General features: G+C 40.7%; 1 protein-coding gene across 2 annotated transcripts in view; it reads right to left on the bottom strand.

Annotated features, from left to right (window-relative positions):
- Positions 1 to 21,546, bottom strand: part of tanc1b (tetratricopeptide repeat, ankyrin repeat and coiled-coil containing 1b) — a 99,896-nt gene that overhangs the window by 67,289 nt on the left and 11,061 nt on the right. For both annotated transcript variants that reach the window (XM_030757757.1, XM_030757758.1), the window contains exons 2-3: positions 21,000 to 21,093; positions 28 to 234 (exon numbers count right to left, since the gene is read on the bottom strand). In XM_030757757.1, coding sequence (XP_030613617.1) covers positions 28 to 234; positions 21,000 to 21,060 — 268 coding nt within the window. In that variant the 5' untranslated portion in view covers positions 21,061 to 21,093. The remainder of the gene's footprint in view (positions 1 to 27; positions 235 to 20,999; positions 21,094 to 21,546) is intronic.

The raw sequence follows: 21,546 nt of genomic DNA, 5'->3' as shown, positions 1-21,546 counted from the left end.
GCAAGCACTAAATTTATCAAGCAGTACCTGGTGATCGCTTACTAGTGCGTAAGGGCATCATGTAGGACTGCCGAGGCAGCAGAGGTGAGGAGGGGAGCGACATGGACACTCCCTTGGCAAGGCTTAACCTGAAAACTTCATCCTGTGCATTAGGGAGACCACTGCCAGACCCCTGGGGCTGGGGGTTTCCCTCCGGTGGAAATCTTCTTTGGACACTATGGCTATGAACATCACCTGTTGAGGAGAACCACAACCTTGTTACTGGGTTTACAAAAAGTCCAACCACTTCATTATGCCATGAGCCAGAAAGAATGACATAATCTAGACGAGTTCCTATATTTTTATAATCTTTTTCATTCTTCATCAACCATCAACAAACTTACTGTAGGTTTATAGAGTGGGGGAAATAATTATTTAATCCCCGGCTGAATTTGTAAGTTTGCTCACTTACAAAGAAACAAACAGTCTCTAATTTTTATAGTGTCATATTAATGGGGAGACAGAAGATCAACCAAAAATAAAACAAAAACAAAAACAAAAAACCCACATTGCACAAAAGTTATAAATTGATTTGAATGTCATTGATTGAAATAAGTATTTGATCCCCAAGCAAAACATGACTTAGTACTAGGTGGAGAAAAATCCCTGCTGGCAAGCACGGCAGTAAGACATTTCTTGTAGTTGATCACCAGGTTTGCACACATCTGTGGAGGGATTTTGGCCCACTCCCCTTTACAATAACTCTAAATCCTTTAGGTCTCTTGGCTGCTGCTTGGCAACTCAAAGCTTCAGCTCCCTCCACAGAATATCTATAGGATTGAGGTCTGGAGACTGGCTAGGCCACTCCATGACTTCAATGTGCTTCTTTAGCTACTTCTTTGTTGCCTTGGCAATATGTTTTGGGTAACTGTCATGCTAGAAAATCCATCCACAACCCATCTTCAGTGGTCTGGCTGAGGATAAGAGGTTCTCGTCCAAGATTTTATAGTACATGGCCCCGTCCATTGGGCTCTCAATACAGTGAAATTGTCCCATACCGTTCCGCAGACGAATAGCTGCAAAGCATAATATCTCCACCTCCATGCTTGACTGTGGGGATGGTGTTCATTGGGTCATATTCAGAATTTCTCTTCCTCCAAAAACAGTGGGTGGAAGCCAGAATTCTGGCTGGATTGTAAGGGATCCAATATTTATTTCACTCAATGAGAGGCAAATCAGTTTATAACTTTTATGAAATGTGTGTCATTTTTGGTTGATATTCAGTCTCCATTAAAATAAAACTACCATAAACTTAGAAATTGTTTATTTCTTTGCAAGTGAGCCAACTTACAACTTCAGCAGGGGACCAAATAATTATTTCCCCACTGAACTGTTTTCCTATTGTGCTTGTGCCTTTTAGATTTTTGTGTAAGAAAAGAGAAGACTTGAAACTCTGAGGGCTACTAAATAACTAATGTGTGCAAGATGAATGTGCTGCATACTATTAAGCATCAAATTTAAGTATAGAATAATGATTATACAGGACTCTGCCTTGTGCTGTTTTAGAAACAAAAAACAACAAAAATACACAATCAGAATTTACATGTGGACTGTTAGTTTTGTTTACCAATTAGTGGTTTGCTTCAGCTCGTGTCACTGATTCACACTGGTTGTGTAGCCCTCAATGCAATGGTGTCTGATCATTATAGAGCACATGCCTCCAGGGTTTCAGAGAATCACCACTGATAAATTTTACAGGGACAGCTCAAGATATTCTTTTTTTTTTTTTTTTTTTTTTACTATTTTTTTCTAGCTATAATTTACTATTTAACAAAAAAAAGCATCTTAGACAGAATAAAAAAGTCTTTAATTTAAACTTCAGATTAAAAAATAGACCTCGAGGCTGACACAAATGAAATCATGTACCAAAACATCTCTTTTACTACCTTCCTGACTCTGAACGCCAAGAATGAAAAACCTCAGAGGAAACCTTGGCAACCTTTCTTGCTGCTGAAAGCAGTTTGGTTCCCACAGGATGGCATTTTTGAATGTCAAAAATACATATAGTTATCAGGTAAAAATGTCCAAACCCTTCAGCTTTTCAGAAACAAAGCAAAAGTGACTTTTTTTTAAGCATAACCACACAATTTTCAGTGCAAATGAGTTTTCACACTATAGCACAGAGACCATCTTGTGTCAAGGCAATCAGTTTACTCTTATGTAACCTTGTTACACAGGCAAGTGCCAGGGGCTTGAAGAGACAAGTGGTCTGGTCTGTTTCTGATATTTTATGAAACTAAAATATAAATCCATAAGATTTCAATGGCTCAAATGCTATTAGAAAACCAGGTCAAAAAACCATGCCAAAAATGTCTAAAACATGATGGTCCTTTAAAAGGCTTTAATTACCAATTCGACTGGCAGTCTCTCACAAAATTTTACCCTCACTTGTAAAAACAAAACACCAACATGGCGATGGATGGTTCATAACCCCAAAAAAAACCCTGGGAAACAAGGCTGGAAGCCTGAAAAAGACATGTAGCCTGGTGCAAGGCTGAAGTGTTTGTCCAGTCTTCCACAACCATAACAGATCATGCACTGTTCCTTCTTAATTTGAGATCTGGCAATCATCTACAGCTTCCTTGCCAGCACCCCGGAATATGCTTTTTCCAGGAGGCTGACTAGTGTAGCCCACCTTCCAGTCCTCCCTTTGACAACCACCACTCTGCTCTGCCGATCAATAGGCACCATCTCCAGCCTCCAAGCAGCATCTAAGAGTTGTGTCAGCTGAGACATCCCAACAACGTGCAGAGTCTTCAGCATCTCAGGGCTAAAATAATTCACATTTTTCCCTGAAACTGAAAAATTCTCAACTATCTCAGAGGCCTCTGGCAAGGATACTGAACGCATATAACACATCGAACAGTCCGGAAAAAATATACGTATCGTTGCACCCTTTGAGAAAATGTGTCGGTTAGGTTAATAAATTACTCAAAATGCTCTCTCCACTGATAAACAGCATCCCCACTAAGAGTAAGTTCTGCTGAACGTGGCCCTGACTTTTCCCTTACAGTCATGAGATCTCTGGGGTGCATCCAGGTTATAGATGCTGCAGGTAAGAAGACATAGCCATGAATAAATTACTGCAGGAATTTGGAGACATTAAGGAAAAGAGCAAAAACTGTTGGTTTTCATGAAACCAATCACTACACAAAACCCTGTCAGTAAAGGACATCAGAGATAAGTCTCTTACAAGGTTGTTGGAATGACAAACAAGCATCACTGGTAGAGGTGGGGGAGAAAAAAGTCAAAACAGACCTGGATGTGGGAAAAACAAGGTCATATAATATGTATTTAAACCAGGGATCATGGGCCTGTTAGAATTTCTCATGACCCTGGTACAAATGAGAACATTACGTTAGTGGTACAAATATTGCCACATTGCCTGCAGAGTAGAGACAACACGCAATTCACTAACTACACTAACTGGCTGTTCTTAGCTGGTATTTTAAATATTTCATTGGGGGGGGGTTCTTTATCTAAACCATTTCTTTTCTTTCTGCAAGGCTAGAGTATAACATTGATTTAATTCAAAGCTGGGAAAACAAGAAGCCCTTTTTATATTTAATATATTTATTTAAAAAAACAAATGTTGCATCCCTCAAACTTGCTGAGATCCCTCATTTTGCCACTCAGCTAGTTGCAGTCTCTGTTTGCTGCTCTCCAAACTGACTGTGCGAGCTGAGTGTCTCTGACTTAAGACTAAAACTTTTAAAACTGGAAGCAGAATTTATTGATTTTTGTAGTTAGGAAGACAGTTGTAGTAAATCAAAATAAGCACAAACAGGGACACAAAGGATGAAGAAAAATAATATATTTCATTAAGGAGTTGTGGTAACGTAAGAAATGAAAGACTCTGCTCTCTTTTGTGCATTCCATATTTCATCTTTTACCACTTGTTTTGACAATTGTTCAAATATCCAACTGTGTCAGAAATTTTTTATTTAACCCACAGAACTTCAGTTACCAAGAACTAAAGCTTGATCCATGCCACAGCCTGGTTCATAACAGTTTCTAGCAGCTTTAGAAACCAAACCCAGCAAGACTGTCTTACAGCAGATAAAATAATTTTTTTTTTTTACCCCTACCAGAATACATCTGCCCACACAGGTGGGCCCTCATAGGTGCTAAAACAGAGCTGTTCCTTGATGACTAACACTGAAAACACGCTCCTTATGGTGAATTTATGACTGTACATGACATTTTCCATTTCATGCTGCCTCTAATCTTGATGAATGTGGCATTATGTACACTTTTCTGTTTCCTATAAAACTAAATGAAATACAGAGCACAATTTTGAAATGATCTCAAAAGGTATCAAAACAGCAGCACCTTGATTTATTGCATTTATGGAGGCACAAAAGCATGAACTCACTGGCTGTTTAGTTCAGCCTGCAGATTATTAACACCCGCAGCTGCCTGTGTCTCCATATCGCACAGGGTCTCTCAACAATCCGCTTCAGTGGTGTGCAACATTTGGCTGTGCGCTTCAACTCTTCATTGCTCTCCATGTGGCCGCCATGCAAGCCTCCCAGGGCATGCACCTAGGGCTCTCTTTGCACCCCTGCACCCGCAGCACCTCAATATTAGTTTTTCATTGGAAGCATATTTAAAAATCAAAAAGTCCCCTGCAAAAATACACATTTTCAAGTTCAATAACATGCATGATATTTGTTCGGTTAAAAAAGCAATTGTTTTAAATAATCAAAATTACAGTAATGACCATGATAATTATGATTTTTGCTATAGCTTTAGTTTGCAGTACAATCTAGTTGTGCACAAAATTACTGACTTAATGATATCATTACTCTCTCTACTGCATTCAAATTCACATCCAGGCCTAGATATTTCCTACACTTTTCTGTCTTACCTGTCAAAATACAGTAATACTGTGCGTCATACACAAAAACTGTTTCCCACAATCTGTGATGTGAATTTGCTCAGTAGGTACAAAGAACAGTACCTCACGAAGAGTTTAATCCTTAAATGGAAAAAAACAAAATTTTGCTTCAGTGAAAGCCAATCCCGCATGGAAAGACCAATCTAGGCATAGCGCCGGCTAACAGCAATGTAATCTATTTTGCAGAATCAAAGTTGCCCACTCATCATGGCCACAAATTAATATGTATGAATTATCAACCTCAAGATAATACCTAACTAGTAATACAGACCATACGTCAGTAGACCAAACGAAATAGTAACTGCCGTTGTGGCGAACCACAGTAATGACAATTAGCTTTGGTTCTGTTTGCAGGACTTCGGTAAATTAGCGCTGACTCCTGTCTGTAGCCTGAGGTTTGAAGAAATCACAGAAGACTCAAAAGCAAGAGGCAAAGTACTATTAGCATCCTATGACTCTCTTTGGGGAAATGAGTGCTCCTGGCCTGCAGGGCTAATCAGAAACAGGGACCAATTTTCTCTATGTTTCTAGCCTACCAGAGGGGACACAAGGCTTGTCTTGTGTTTTAAAGGGCTCCTAAACAAAGAAGAATGCCAGAGACAGGAAGCAGAAAGGCTGCAACGACACCTCTGCATGCCTGCAGACATGGAAAAAAAAAAAAAAAAAACCTGTGAATGATTCAAAGGTCACTCAGTGAAGGCCAGGACCTGCTGTTACCTTGACCTGAGCAGGACATCCTGCATACACACAGACACTTTTAAGGGTCCTTAGGGGAGTGTGTTTGTGCATATGACTGTGACTGCAGGTTATGCAAACAGAGATAAGATGATGCAAGAAAACCAAGTTAATTTCTCCCAGTGGTGAGCATTAAACACAAACCATATGACAACTGTTAAGCCTTGCATTTCTATTGCTAATCCTACATCAATAATGTTTCCCTTATGTATGAGGGTAAGGGAGTTATTAGCAAATTAATTGCCCAGTGTGTCTGGGGTTGAGGCACTGACTGTGAACACCACACAGACCACTCACTACACGGCCTCAGAGCTTTATAGCATGTCATTTATTGTCTTTCCCTATAATCATTTCTTGGAATTCTTGAACTATGACTTGACTATTATAGCATAAAATACATTTTAAATAAACACACAAATGCAAGATAATCATCATAAAGCCCTTCTGTGAGTGATGTGAAGATTTGGAGATTATGAAACTACTTTTCAGTAGTTCCTACAGCCATTTTCACAAATGAACTTTAGACAATTTCGGAATAATCGGGTCAGGATCATTTTCACAGTTGTGCTGTCTTACATGTAGCACACAGCAGGATAAATGGAACTTCACACTGGAAGGCGGAAATACTGTGTGGTTTAGGTGAGCGATCTGCCGGGACAGAGCATGCATAGCGCCCACATGGGAGCAATGAATGCGGCATCACACTGATTTTATCCCAGCGAGATGGCAGGTTAAAGACCTGCAAATGTCCATTCCGAATGCACCAGACATTCGCACACATGCACCCCCGTTACGTAATGTCTAGAAAACGTCACGGCTACAGTGCATGTAGTAAAACTTTACTTTTCACCTGACAAAATCTAAAAAAAAAAAAAAAAAAAATGCACTGAAGATTTCATAATGAAAGAGATTATTTTTGATTCTGTGCTGGATAATGATCTGCAGCAGGGCAACACACATGCCCCTATATAGATGGAAGCACTATTCCAGCAAAGGCCACGATGGTTACGCAGTAAAAGCTGCCAGCAGGTTGTGGCCGATACACGTTTCAGCCATAATGCATGTTAAAGAGATTATGACAGAGTTGTAATTTTGGTAGTTGGTTCTGAAAACAAGAAGCGCCACATAAAAGCTTGTCATCCCAGTGCTGGTGGATAAGCAGCAGTGTGTCATGGTGACTGCGCTGCCATCTGAGCGATACCAAGTTACGCAGGAGGACACAAGGACAGAAACTCGCCAGTGCTATTTCAGTTACTTTCCAAAACCCTGGTTGGGGCAAGGCCTGCAATTTCAACCCCTGCTGTGGTTGAAGAAATCAGCCCTTTCTAATTATACCATGCTACCCCAAGATGATGTAAAAATGATTACAGTCTCTTGCATGTTCTTTCCTTCTCATCAAAGTGAAGGTCCAGAGCCCACGAGGACATGCCCAACCCATAAAAACAGTTCGATATTATTTCAAGATACTGATTTAGATAAATATATTTTAAAGTACAAATCAATTATTTGACAGGTCAAAGTGTGTCAACCTTTAATGCTTATTCCAACCAATGTTCCATCTAGCTGTCTCCTAGGTTTGCCGAAAAGATGGAAAAACTATCATTCCCATTAAAACTTCAAAAAAGGAAAATCTTAAAACTGAATAAATACTGATGAGTGCATGGGTTGAAACTGTGCAAAAGTATTTTATTCATGTATACAGCTAATTGAATCTATTTTTTTTTCTGTTGTAAACTGATTACGTTATGTAGTCTCACCCAAAGGCCAGTTTGCAGAGTGATCACCCAAACTAAATACATATCACTATGAGTTCAAATTAATACATGTTTTCCAGGTTTCCTATATTATTTCCACTGCTACCTTTCTGTTTACACTGCTGAGTCATTTGTAATTGTCTGAAATGAGTCTGTACAGTGCACTTCTCCTCTTAAATCTGTGCAAACAAATTTGATCTGTCACTCCCTGAGAGCAAATGCATTTGCCGCAGGCCCACTGCATTGTCCTACAGAGGTATACTGTGTAAGTAGTTTATGTATTTGGCTCTACTCTGTAGTTCACTACACTGCTAAACAGACAGTTATCTAACAGAGTTCCAACATCTTTTCTCTTACACTGCACAATAAGAATGCTAATTTGCCCAAACATATGCTCTTTTTATCTCCATCAGTGCAGTCTGTCAACTAGACACACCTTTCTCTTTCCCTTAGAAAACAGCCCCTTTAATTTTCACAGGAACCGTGTCACCAATTCATGGACAATGAACTGACTTAAACCGAAACAGAGAGGAGTGATGCAAAGGAGGGTTGCACACTGACTCATCGGCTTGCAGTAATGTGTAATGACTGATGTATTTTCTAGGTGAAAAGTCAGACTCAAGTTTCAAAAATGATAATATACTGTATATGCCACACACAAAATAACCAAAATAGCAAAGGAATAGTGTAGTCTCTGGTAATCTGTTGCCTGCCTGTAACTTACCTGCCACAAAAATATACTGTTTACAGTGCAAACTATAATATGAGCCAATACAGTCTTTTGAGATAATGATTCATGATACAGTACTCCCCCCCCCCCCCCCCCCCCTCCCCTCTATACACACATTCTGTAGAAAACCACAAACTCAGTCAAGTATTAGTTTCTCACTAGTTAATTTTATGGCCTGCACACAAAATGAAGAAAGACTATAATTAATGCAGATTCTTTCAGTCAGCACACAAAGCACGATGACCATGGGACAATCCACCAAAGAGGAGAATTCTTTCGCTAGAGTGAGTGCCAATGTGGATTCACTGTGTACTTCCGAGACCAAGGTGACAGTCTCACAAAAGCTGTCATGGTTAACACACAGCAACCCGCAGGGAGGAGAGAGAGAGACAGACAATAAAGAATACAGAGTGGGGGAGGGGCATCAGTACGAGTCATCTATAGTGATGAAGGACAAATTGGATGTAATATGTTAATAAGACGCAAAACTTTATGGTTCACAATACAAACAAAACCCCAAAACAAAAAAAAAGAATCGCTTGAAACTAAAATTACTTGTTGAGGCAAAGACATGCATCCAATCTGGGAAACACCAAGGAGGCATCATTGCTTTTCCCCATGAGGTCCTTCTCATTTCAGACCACTTTACTCTGTCAGTGGTAGCCATAGAAACAGTCAAAATACTGTACAAGGCATGAGGCATGAGGCCTGAGAGAAAGGCTGTAAAACACAGACTGATAAAATGATAAGAAATCCAAGCAGAGTGGTAGCTCTCTTGCTATAGCTTTTGTTTTGATTTTTGAAATTTCAGCCCAGGTCAGTTTCTGACATCAAGCACAGTATCACACCAAATGTGACATCATTTTTCATTTCAATGCCCTCTTGTTCGCTACAATTCAAGTAAGACACTGGTAACAACCTCCCCATGGGCATACTACAAAATTTTTTATTTTGCCTGCAACCATCAAATTCCATTAAGCTTTCAACTGTCTAGAGATATTCTCTTACTTGTATTCACAGGATTACTTATCTATCCTGGTGGGCCGTGAGGAGAGAAAGCAGCTCTCACAGTGTCTTTAGTTTTAGTTTTTCAGAACCAGGAAAGCGTTGACTCAAAATCATACGTACTAAGTAATTGGGTGTTTCATGCAATGTTAAGATGCTGCAGGCCGAGTAAGACTGCAGTGGGTTTTGGATCTAGAAACACTGAGACCATCTTTCACTCCCTTTCCCTCTGAAACAGCTCTGCAGTAGCCCGAGCTCTGGAATGCTTTCCCCGCTGGCCCCCAGGGGAAGTGTGACTGAAAGGGAGGTGTATGTGTGTTTCTTGGGGAAAAGAGGAGGAGGAGGAGGAGGTGGTGGTGGTGAAGGGTAGCACTGAGCAGGCACCATGACATTTCCCATTCCTCTTCACAAATTGCCAATTTAAGTGGGTATGGGAAAAAAGATATGAACCAGACAATATCTTTGCCAAGTTTTATTTTAAGATTTGTGACAGGGAAGCAACCGGAATGCCAATAAAGGGACCAAAGAGCAGAGGAGAAACACTGCATGCCACAGAATAGCAGAAAATCTAAAATGAAGTAGATTTTAATTATACATTTCTCACTGAATAAGAGGAAAGCCATAACAATAAACTACCAAATACCACTAACTTTTAATCCAACCAACAGAAAAACATCATCTGTGGTCAATTAACTAATAAAGAATTCCCCCACATTTATTTTGACAGTGTAGTCACTGGTAACCAGATAATTCCAGCCCTTTATATCACGTGCTTCCCTACAGACTGACTGACCGGTAAAGAGTCTTTGTCCACAGCTGGATAAACTCCAGCTCCACCATCTAGAACCTTCAGCAGGTGCACGACTGGTTCATGCGCAACCACGACAAGCACATGAAGTGAGCCTATAACCACCAGCTGCAATGTGTGGAGGTAGAGGCTCACCGGAGAGGCTGCTGATTATACTGCTGTGTTACTTGTCACAAAGGACTTAGCAATTAAAATATTTGCTGAAATGCATCTTATATAGATCATTAGTCACCTAAGAAAGATTTGCCTTTTGTGTACACCCATGTGCGTGCACGTTCTTATGCATAACAGTCTGCTCTACACCTCTGCCAGGGATCTTTGCTCTAAACTAGAGGTAGGCAATTAATTCTCCCGACTTGCCACATGAGAAACTGGGTCTGTTGTGGAGGACCGCACAAAGAAGCTTATAAAGAGATGAAATTAATGTTGAGCAGAACTGAGCAGTGACAGTAGGCTTGTCCTGACCAAATATTTTCCTACCCAACTAGTAGCTGTTAGTTCAACAACTCAAGTTTTTTTGTTTTTTTTTTGGGGGGGGGGGGCAAAAATGGCTTGAATTAAAGGAAGAAAGTTGCCTGTTAATGACACAAAGTGGTAATGATTCTAAATGCAGTGCAAGTGCCAGGAGGAGACCTTAAGTGGTTAGCGGTGGACTCCTTGCATTTGACAAATCATGTTTGTGGTCAACAAATAAGTGAACATCACCCTTCTTGTGACTGCTCTGTGTGTGTGTGTGTGTGTGTGTGTGTGTGTGTGTGTGTGTGTGTGTGTGTGTGTGTGTGTGTGTGTGTGTGTGTGTGTGTGTGTGTGCGCGCTTATGCACGTGCAGGCAGTTTCACACTAATGAAGATTTATAGATGATGACCATGGGTAAACAAGGCTTTATAAAGTGTGTTAACACTATCAAAGGACAGTAAGTATTTTTGAGTTTAAAAGAATGCATAGAGCATCTTTGAGGAGCTCTGGTAAAGGGGTAGTTAAGTCAAACCTAAATCTTGCAATGTGAAATCTATTGTGTTGTCAAGAACAACAACACAACCACTTGTAGTTTTCCAATTAGGAAAACAGAATGAAGAAGGACTCTACTAATCTATTTCACAGGTGCTCCAGCTGGCTGTATTTCCTATGAAGCACACACACTGCAAATAACACACAAAAAAAAAAAAAAAAGAGAGACAAAATATGTACATGACACAAATGCAAATGTTTCACCATCCTTGGAAATCCAAATGAACCAAGTGTCTATTCTGAGTTGCTGAGGGTTTGACCTCATTTCATCAGATCTTTAGAATAAATTATGGCAGATCCACTGTTGACAGTCTTGGCTGGAGAGTTATTGATATTCATGCTGGTAGAATTGTGTGAATGTCTCTCTGTAGGCCTCCTCAGTACCCAGACTAGACACGTGGGACTCACTGTTCACTCCCACACTACAGGGTAAATATCCCTCTCACCTCCTGTCCATTCTTCAACAACACTAATCAGTCTTTTGAGTGAACATGGGGAGCCAGTTGTTGTCTACGCTTTAAATTTTTTAACTTGAGGGGCACTAACCCAGCAAGAGATGTATTCTTAATGAATCATTTATATTCTATAGGTGCAGCTAAAGCCTTGTAAAGTATATGGCTGTAGTCTCAGGGTCGACTGGTCAATATGCTCTCATTTGAAAAAATTCTCACTGGTCACAAAAGGTCTGAATCAACAGATGTGTAAGACTGAACCGATATCTTTGGCAACAGCAGGAAAAGACCACATTTTAAAAAATTTAAAAAAACTTACCTGCTTTCTGACACCTCTGGAATCAGTCATGCTAACTAGGACTGTTAGAGTCCCACATTGGCTCCAAATTAATTGACATCATGTAAAAGAAGTCATTGGTCATTTCAGTCTACCAAGATTTTCTTTGTCTGGCTTTAGTGTTCTTCTGTTCCTCTCTTATCAACAGCCTACGTACATAAGGATTTTTTTATGAACTCAATTAAAAAGACTTGATTTGCAGTGTTGCTGAGCAACTGACACATTAATCTTGCCACAGTAAGACCATAAAAATTCTTGCACGAGTTTTACATGGGGGTTAATTACAACGGCATCCTCTCCAAGTCATGGAAGCAGCTGTTACACAGGACAGATGGACATGCCCAGCGCACGCATCTAAACTATGATCAATCATTTTAATGCTGCGAGCAGAGCTCTGAGAGCCATGCTGCTGCAACGCGGATGAATTACAATGCTGTCAGACACGGGAAGGACAAGACTTTCCAGCAGTATTGCATCTTTTGCTTTTTCTCTCCTCCCCCCTGTGATATTTCTTAAAAAGCTTCTTACTTTTTACTTATTAAAGAAGAAGCTCTGAGACAAAAGTGGGGCGTATTTTCAGACACAAGTGCAAAATGTGGTCTGGAGACCTAGGTTGCCATGGAGATCTGGTCAAACAACAGATTTAGCTTGCCATTAGCACAGACCATTAGGCACAGCTTCATCTGGGGCCAGGTGAGGTCATGAGAACGCCACTAACCTCTGGACAACAGCCTGTTCAGCAACATTAAATGGACAAGGATGTGGCACAAAGGCTGTCCACCAAATCCTTGCAAAGAGCCTAATCCCATAAGCAAACAAGGACCGGCGAAAAGCTTGCTGCTGTTAGCTGGAAATCTGTGCAAATTTAGAAATAATCAATCTTGCTTGATTTCATTCACAGGAGGGTAGAAACTTTTCAACAAGCTCATTTATTTTAAAGATTAATATTATATTTAAAAGTATATTAACCATTCTGACATTAAGCAGGTCTTTTGCAGAATCATCTTCTGAGTTTCTATGATTTTGTCAGTTTCTAGCAAATTTCACCATAAGAGTTTTCAAATAAAACATCTGAAAATAACTATTATTAGAAGAGATATTAATGTGAAGAGGAAGCACTCTATGCAAACTGCTCCTCCTTCAAACAGTTTTCCTCTGTTCCTTTGAGAGTGGGCACAAAGGAACCAAGGTCATTAGTTCAGGCTGCCTCAAACCCTCCTGAGCTAAGGATGGCAATACATCTGCAGGCACAATTACCACAAAAAAAAAAAAAAAAACGTGTGTTCAGAAATGCAGAACAGAGCAATGCAGCGCAAAGTAGGTTTGAAGAGAAAGAAAGGGGGCCCTAAGCCCAGGACTGAACAGAGTCCTCAACAGACACCCACACAGACTTTTCTGAGAGTCAGACACTGTGACAGCATGGGCTGGTGTCTGCAAAGAGATGGCAGCAGATGAGAAGAACCCAACCCTCAAAACGCTTGGAAAAATATCAAAGCGAGGCAATGAACAGCTGGCAGTATGCAGTATCTCCTATGGGTGACAAGATCATCTGTTGCATAAAAAGAACACTTTAGGTGCTTATTTAAAATGACAGACAATGTCTGTGGAAGGTATGAAAGCACAAAAAAAAAAAAATCAGACAGAAGGAATGTGTCTGCCCAGAGAGGTCATGCTGTAATTAGAAAAACCTGTGGCCCGTTGACCTCTCCAGCCAATGAACTGTCGTGACAGCCACGATCACCTCTTCAAAGACCATCTGAAAACACGCGGGCATGTTAACTGATAAACTGTTTTTTTCTACTCTTTGAAGTAGAAAAAACTGTTTGCCGACTGATGGGTGAAGGGTGAGGAGTGAGCAGTAAGGGAGTGGGATGGGGGGGGGGGGGGGGGGGGGGGGGGGGGGGGGTCTATTTGCGTGCACTCTCGCGGTGCTGCAGATGATTTCTCTCCTTGATTCCATAAGATACTGTATATTTTTAAAAAGAAGAAAAAAAAAAAAGGAGGCAGTCACTGTGATGTCACCTGCTGATTTGTGAAGTCACATTTAGAAGCGTCGAGTTGAGTAAGTCTGCAGGTGGTCATCTTGGGGGGTTTCGCAAACAAGACATCACAAGCAACAGCTGAATGTGTATCCTCTTTCAGACATGCATTATGAGACAATGTAAAAGTCACAAAGGCCATTCTAGTGAGACCAAGTGACAGTCACTCACTTTCAACATGAAAAAAGTCTGAATGCGGCTAGCTTGGATGCGTCTCTGACTTGCATCTTGAGTTTCTCAGCTCGCTAAAAGGCATGAGTGTTTTGGAGAACAGCATTAATGTGAGAAAAATAACTTGATGAGAGACACTTGCTTTCAATCTTTCTCTAAAGGTCTCAAACAAATCTAATATAAGATTCAAAGTTGCATCTGAACAAAAAAAAAGTTATACATTTTAAACCAACTTTTCTTCTGCCCACAGGACAAAGCACAAACAAGTTCCACATTTCAGCACTAATCCAACAACAAGCTCACAAAAAGAGGAAAATAAAGTGAGTGCATACTGCTGCAACATGGATGAACTTGTTGCCGGAAGAGCAAACAAAGCTACTTTCTGCTCCTCCCTTAAGGCCCATTTATGATTGCCATTCTTACCCTTGCAAACTGCACTGTATGACAAAAATAACTGGCTCAAGACCTGCTTTGGTGTAGTTTTGGACAGTCATACACCTCTCAATATTTGAAAACCTCATGCAGGTGAGGCTACTGAAGGAGATGATGCAACAGTTTCAAAAAATGAGACTTTCTGGAGAAAAAAAATACTTTGAAAAAAAAACCCTTCTATACCAGCACTGTGAAGGTTTGTCTGAGTGGCGACACCTACAGTCACCTATACTGCATTGAGTACTCGCATCCTCAGCGTTGGTATAAATGTTAGCTTAAACAAGACAAGTCAACATGACCTAAAATTTGTTTGTTGCTTCAAGCTGTTCCTAGAAGTCTTTCGTCTGACTTTATCACAAACCTGCAGCCTCAGACAGCACTAAGATCAATCCATAATGAGAGTTGTCCGCGTTCACACATGCACCACAACAGTTGTAAATGAATTTGTTACTTATAATAATTGCCACTAACACGTGAGTGTGAATGATTGTCTGTCTCTGTTGGCCCTGCGACAGACTGGTGACCTGTAAAGGGTGTACCCTGCCTCTCTTCCTATGGTATCTGGGAGGGATGAAGGGAGGGAGGGACTGAGGGAGGGATGGATGGATGAGCAGAAGTAGATCGAGGCTTTTTTTTGTTTTTCAAAAGTGGTGCATTTTGTGCATTTCAGTGTCAAGGCAGGGAAGAATAGAAGCAGCAAACAAAGTACTTCAGGTTGTTAATAAAGTACAAATTCTTAATATGTGCTTTTCTTGGAAACATGTTAGACAGCTTTAATACTTAATCCAAAATGTATATGTAAGGAATGCAACCAAAAATGATTACAGTCTTCATTCATAAAAATCATTCATCATGTCATGGTCAATGTCCTGCACCTAATCTTTGTTGTAAAAGTCTCAACGAAAAGAAACAGTGAAACCGGCCAACCAGGTTCACTGCTCTTCCCTAGAGCCCTTATTTTGCTTTTCAGAAGGAGAGACAGGGAGTGTCTAATGTTGATACACCTGAGGTTTGTGGGTGTATGTGTCTGCATGTGTGTTTGGGTGTTTGTGCATTTGAACATGAGTGTGCGTCTAAGTGAAAGATGTGGTTTGAGCTACGCCCTGCTAATCGTTGCCTGCTGGCTGCGCAGTGCTTTGATAGCCGTGTAGGTCTGTGCACTGAATGGTCTCCTTTGTAAATCAGGTGCATTCTTTCTCCACCATTTTAGGTACTACCGCAACTGCCTGGACACGAAAAAACTACATAAACATGACTGGGAGCAAAACGGGAAACAAAAACCCCATTTCACACCTATCACCAGTTTTCTTTCAAATTAAAAAAAAAAAGGGGGGGGGGCATTACATGGGAATTTAAAGATAACTGTACAGGTAATTTAAATACCTATTTATCACAGATTACACATAAAAGCTGAAGGATCTCGCTGTAACCAAAGCCTCATAGCTGGATGAATTTTTTTTAAGTAGAAAAAGTAAGAGCTGATGATAAAGTAGATAATGGTTGTGGTCTCTAGACATGATGGTTAATCCAAGGATGTTAAAAATGCATTTTGAGATTGTTTGACACTTTCCATCATTTGCTGGTTGTTGAATGGGATACTGTGGTATCGGTCTGTCTGTCCTGTAAAGGTCACACGGTGTATGAAATCTGGAATCTTTACTTCCTGAGGCTGGATATGTGCAGACTGTCCTTCACAACTTTTTGTGGCAAACAAGTCCATTTAAAAGTTAAACAAATATCAGCTAATAAAAGCAGGTAAACCTTTCACATACTCTCATGCAGATAGAGTGACAGAGGTTTTCTTACAACCACAGGACAAGGAGGTAACATGTCTCTAAAAGTCTGCGGTAAATATGTATATAGAAGAGGCTGCCACCCAGCTGTTCACTGAAAAAGATACAAACAGTGAGGCACTGAACCCTGTGGCAGATTCTGCACCCAGTAGTGTTTGTTAATGTCTGAGCGGAGGGTCAGACATCACATGTCAGTGAAAGAATTTACAGTGATCCTAAACTCTCAGTGATGCTGGAAGACTGCACCTAAAACCACAAAGAACAAAAACCTCAGACTAGAAAAGACTCAAAAAACAAACCCGGGCCTCAAGCATTAACATCGAGCACATCCTTTGCAACCAGACAATGAAACGAAATTGTAAGGCTGTTTGAGTGTTTTCATTCTGAACCGACACCATCTCAGAGCTGAGCAAAGATAACAGCAACATAAAAAAAAAAAAAATAACTCCAGCCACACCAACGAGGATTTATATTTACCCCATCACCAAAGAGGAAAAAAAGAAAAAGCCGCTTTTGTTTGAATGAACAACTGTACATCAAAACCACCTTTTTGTTTGCACAAATAACTCAGCCACCTGTGGTTATTGTTTACTGAGGGAAGTCTTCTCATAACAGTAAACCAACCCTAACGCGGCAGCTGAAAGAGAAAGAGCAGCCTAGGAATGTGTGCAATGCCAGCTGTTCTTCTAAAACTGTACCCAAACAGAGAGGTAATATGCAAAGCAGAGCTTACAATAAAATACACAATAAATGTAAAATCTTACAATACAATAAACCACAAACCTCTGCCCCCCAAAATGATGATTACCTTTACGGTCTCCTAACTAATAAGTTTGATTTACCCCATCATCAAAGAGGTATTTAAAATTCCAAGAGCCACAGAAACAAAATCCTGCTTTGTAACCAATGTGATGTTGTCTGACCTACAGGAACAAATCAGCGTTTTATGTCAAAACACCCAAGAAGCTCACAGAAAGTGCAGAGACAGCACGTACCATTCTCCGCCACAGCTGAGGCAACAAAGTTAATGCCCTCTCTCTCTCTCACACACACACACACACACACACACACACACACACACACACACACACACACACACACACACACACACACACACGCAGAAAGACCAGCACTTTGAACACGGTTCCTTTACATCACTTGCATTCCATTAATTTTTCACTTAATCTTCCTGAAATTCAAAGAGGCTGCTTTGGTCATGTATCGCTTTGAAATTGCATTAAAGACTTAAAAGTTTTGCAAGTCACTGAACCAATGACAAATTTTTGTTGTTGTGTAAAGCTGCTTATCGTCATGTGTTTGAAGAGCCAACACATTCTACGCTTTCTTAGACCTTGATGATAGTACAAGTATCCCTTGAAATGAAAGCTAAATTGTTACATTATATGGAGAATTTAGTCATTATCAAAGATTGGATTAACTAGAAAATATGACCACATCTGGTCTTTTCTATTCCTTCATGTTTCAATGATTAGACCCACAATTCCTACTCATCTTGCCAATCTAGGCAGTTCCTAGTCAAGTAGTTATCTGCAGGGACATAAAGCAAAGGTTAACCCCAGGTCTCAGGTCAACAACAGGGCTGCTCCTCCCCGTCCAGCCAGGTGGATGTGTGGCTGCTGTCACCGTACAGACAGACAAACAAACCAAGAAAAGCCCAGCCGACTACAGGTAACTGCATATCTGTTGTGTGTACAAGGCTAGTGTGTGCTGGGAGTTGGAGGAATAAACAGCTGAAACTGTTATCGGCCTCAAAGAGCGGACAGCTAGTGTAATTAACACTGCATCACCCACAACAGACAGACAACTGTCTCACAGCTGCCTCAGTGGAGCAGGAAGCCCCAGTACGAGGGCCTTAATAGGCATTACAGTAAAAACACAGTCACACTCAGCAATTAAAGATGAGTCAAAAATGCAATTTTCCTGGATCACAGCATGAACTGCAACAACAGCAGCAGCAGCATAGGACTATACACTTCACTCAGTGCAGTAAGGCTTTAAAAGGAGAAAGCCACTGGGGCCTCTGTGAAGGGTAAAGAAATGGGCCACTAAAGCCAGTTTGCCAGAAGAAGCATTAAACCTTGGTGGAAAAATGGAGACTCGTGTCTCACAAAGGTCTTTGGTATGGCCTGAAAAACATGGTGACAAACTAGGGATGCACTTTATAGGCTGCTAAACAAAACCAGCTGATTAATTACCTGACTGAACTCCCAACTATGTAAGATATTTAACAGAGTAACTCACAGATCAGCAGTGGTTTTATAGTTTGCTGTTCCAAAACTGTTATGATGGGGGGGAAAAAAAAAATTGTCTCCAAGAAACTCACCCAAAGGAAACTCACCACCATGCAGATGACATCTTGTGAACATAATAAGACTCAATAAAGAGAGTTCAGTCTGACTGCAGAGGACAGAGCAAAACAATTTCAAACAAACTTTTGTCATGGTGTCAGAAAACTACCAACCTGATCTTTAAAGACAGTGATGCACCCTCCCAGAAAAAAAACAATATTTTAATCTTTATAATATTATCTTCATGGCATCCTAAATATATCAGCTGTAGTGAATCCTGCATGCAGTGCATCCCAGTTACAATTACCCTATTCTCAGAAAATGTGAACATCAAAGGCATCAACCCACAGCAAACTAGTGCCCACTCATGGAATGGCAGACCATAAAAAAAAAAAAGTACTTAAAAGGGATTGACACGGCCAATTTCAAACAGATTCCTTACAGACTGACTACAGGAGAGGCAAGTGGGAAGGAGGAGGAAGAGAAAGAGGAAGGACCTAGGAGGAGCACAAGATGGAGAGACTAAATTAGCAAGCTGTGTGTTTTTGTGGTCTTGGCAATGGGGAGATCCCAAAGGAGAGCTAATGACTGTAGTGGTATCTGGCATGGGGGCCAAGTTTCCTTTACTGTTTTAAAGTCGCCTCCAGTCCATAGCCACCAAGTCATGACCAACATATGCTGAGCTCTCGTGCAATTATACGATTATCAAGGTCGGTCCTCCCACTTATTTCCATTATATGTTGCTGAGCAGATTTTACAGACATTTTGTCCTTCTGGATTCTCTGAAGAAGGAAAGTCTGTAGAGTTCAGGCTCTAAGGATGCTCAAAGGCCAGTATAAATATATACACACACACACACACACACACACACACACACCAGACATGGCAAATAAATACAAAAACAGAAAATTCAAGAATCTCACACACCAGTGCTGTTTCAAACAAAATGACCATTTCAATCTAAATGTGCCAAGAAATATAATGACATGGGTGAAAATTGTACCACATTGGTACACACTGATCTGCAAACAAATTTTTAGGCTAATGTTTCCATTTCATTGGGTCTAAGTAAAAAGTTCAAACCAGAAAATAAAAGATATAAGCAATAGATAATATCTAACCCATTCAAACAAAACAGTGGGGCAAAGGTAACACTTCTAACTGTTGTACTTCTGAGACCTCTCATCTGTAAGAGCCCTAAACAACAGAAAGGAGTGGCGAGAGTTTTATTGTCCCAGCATGAGAAAAGGAGGCAGAGCCACTTCAGCTTGATTGATGGGTTCCAACTGGGAAAGTGAGGCTGGGATAAAGAGTTGAATCCCGCCATAAAGCACTGCTGCTCCTGGTCTTCACGCACCTAGTAACTTCTGTGTTTAAGCACGGAATAACAAGGAAACTATGTTATCAGGGTGATTCATACATGCTAGACAGGTTGCAACACATTCATAAAGGGCAATATATACAAGACTCCGCTACTCGGCTCTCACCCCATACTGTACTGGAAAGCAGTGGAGGTGATGTAGTGAAGTCAGACTCTTTCCCCTTTAATTTTAACACTGACTGTTGAGTGAAACAATAAAGTCAGACAAAGGATGATAGAGCTTTGAGACTTCTACTGTGCACACTATATATAAACTGTTTGAACCAGACTTCTGAAACAAGCCCTCAGGTGGTAAAGCAGGTCTAGGCTGGTAGGTGCAGTATAAGCATAAATGGTCAATCTGCTATTTCAAGACACATCTTTGGAGAAGCCCATTACACGTACAAGAGTCTAGTCAACAATGTATTGCTGAGACTGACTCATGATGAGTCATTTTGGAAAGGCCCAATGCAAACATCCAAAGTAAAACATCTGTTATGACACAGTGGTCATGCTGCATCTCCAGTCAAAACCAAAAGATAAAAAGATGGGAGGTATCCTGCTGTGAACTCAAAGTTATAGATGTAGCAATGGATGTATGATATGGAGCTTCAGCAGGCCTTTCACTCGTGACCTACTGCATGTGAGATCATACAACTGTAATTTTCTCCACACCATCTTTTTACCAAAAGTGGAAAAGTCCCTTCACTGAGCACAAATACAGGAAGAGCGTTTTACTTCAAGTGTGCATCTCGGGCCTGTCATTGTTTTTCCTCAAGTACCATTCTAGTTATAGCAACAGTGCTTACAGTTTTGCATGTGTGTGTGTGTGTGTGTGTGTGTGTGTAAAACTGTGACCCCCCCATGAGTTTTGTAATTGTTTGCCAAGTGCCCACTTCAGATTTAACTTTCTCTCCTGTTCTCTTCAGCTCAGCTTAACTCGCTTCATTTATCACATTCTCAATCTTTACCTAGAATTCCATCTATGGAGAGCACTTTTATAAAGCTTAGTCAGGAATGAATTTACAAACTCTGAATGTAGGGTTACTGTCTCGAGCCTTGGTGTTTGGGGCATCTGATTCCTGGAACCTAGCTAGCTGTTTTTTTCTCTCAGATCTTGCACGTACCTGAATCCTTCTTGTTCGCCTTGCCTCCATCTCTGTTCTTCTTCAGCACCGCCTTGAACATGGCAAAATTCCTGGAATCCTTTCTGCAGAGCCCCTGGGGGTAAAGTAAATAAAAATATTCATTAACCCACAGTGACAACAGGATAACTGATATGCACCTATTGTCAATGGAACAGGAGAGAGGCAGTTTGGTTTTTCTTTGTTTTTTTAAATCAAGAACTAACCAAAAAAGACTAAATGTGTCCTCAAGCTCAGAACGTAGGAATGGCAAAAGTGTGCATATCCACATTTCTATCTGTTTAGCTGGCACTCGCCTGGGAGTGTTCCCACAGCACTCCCAGTCCTGCAGGTCATCAGTGGAGGGGGGACATGGAAAGAATGCTCTAATATTTAAACAGAAAAGGACAAGTTGTGCTATCTTGTTATGCAGGAAAACAGTCGGTCGAATGCCCTGAATTCCACATGCAACTGACACTACGGGGCTGTACTTGGGTATTTACAATTGATATCCATGGTTTCTCCCAAGCCTGTGTTCATTTTGAAACCT

The sequence above is a fragment of the Archocentrus centrarchus genome, chromosome 21 (genome assembly GCF_007364275.1).
Source record: "Archocentrus centrarchus isolate MPI-CPG fArcCen1 chromosome 21, fArcCen1, whole genome shotgun sequence".
In the NCBI taxonomy this organism is placed as follows: domain Eukaryota; kingdom Metazoa; phylum Chordata; class Actinopteri; order Cichliformes; family Cichlidae; genus Archocentrus; species Archocentrus centrarchus.
This window is presented reverse-complemented; position numbering and strand designations above follow the sequence as displayed.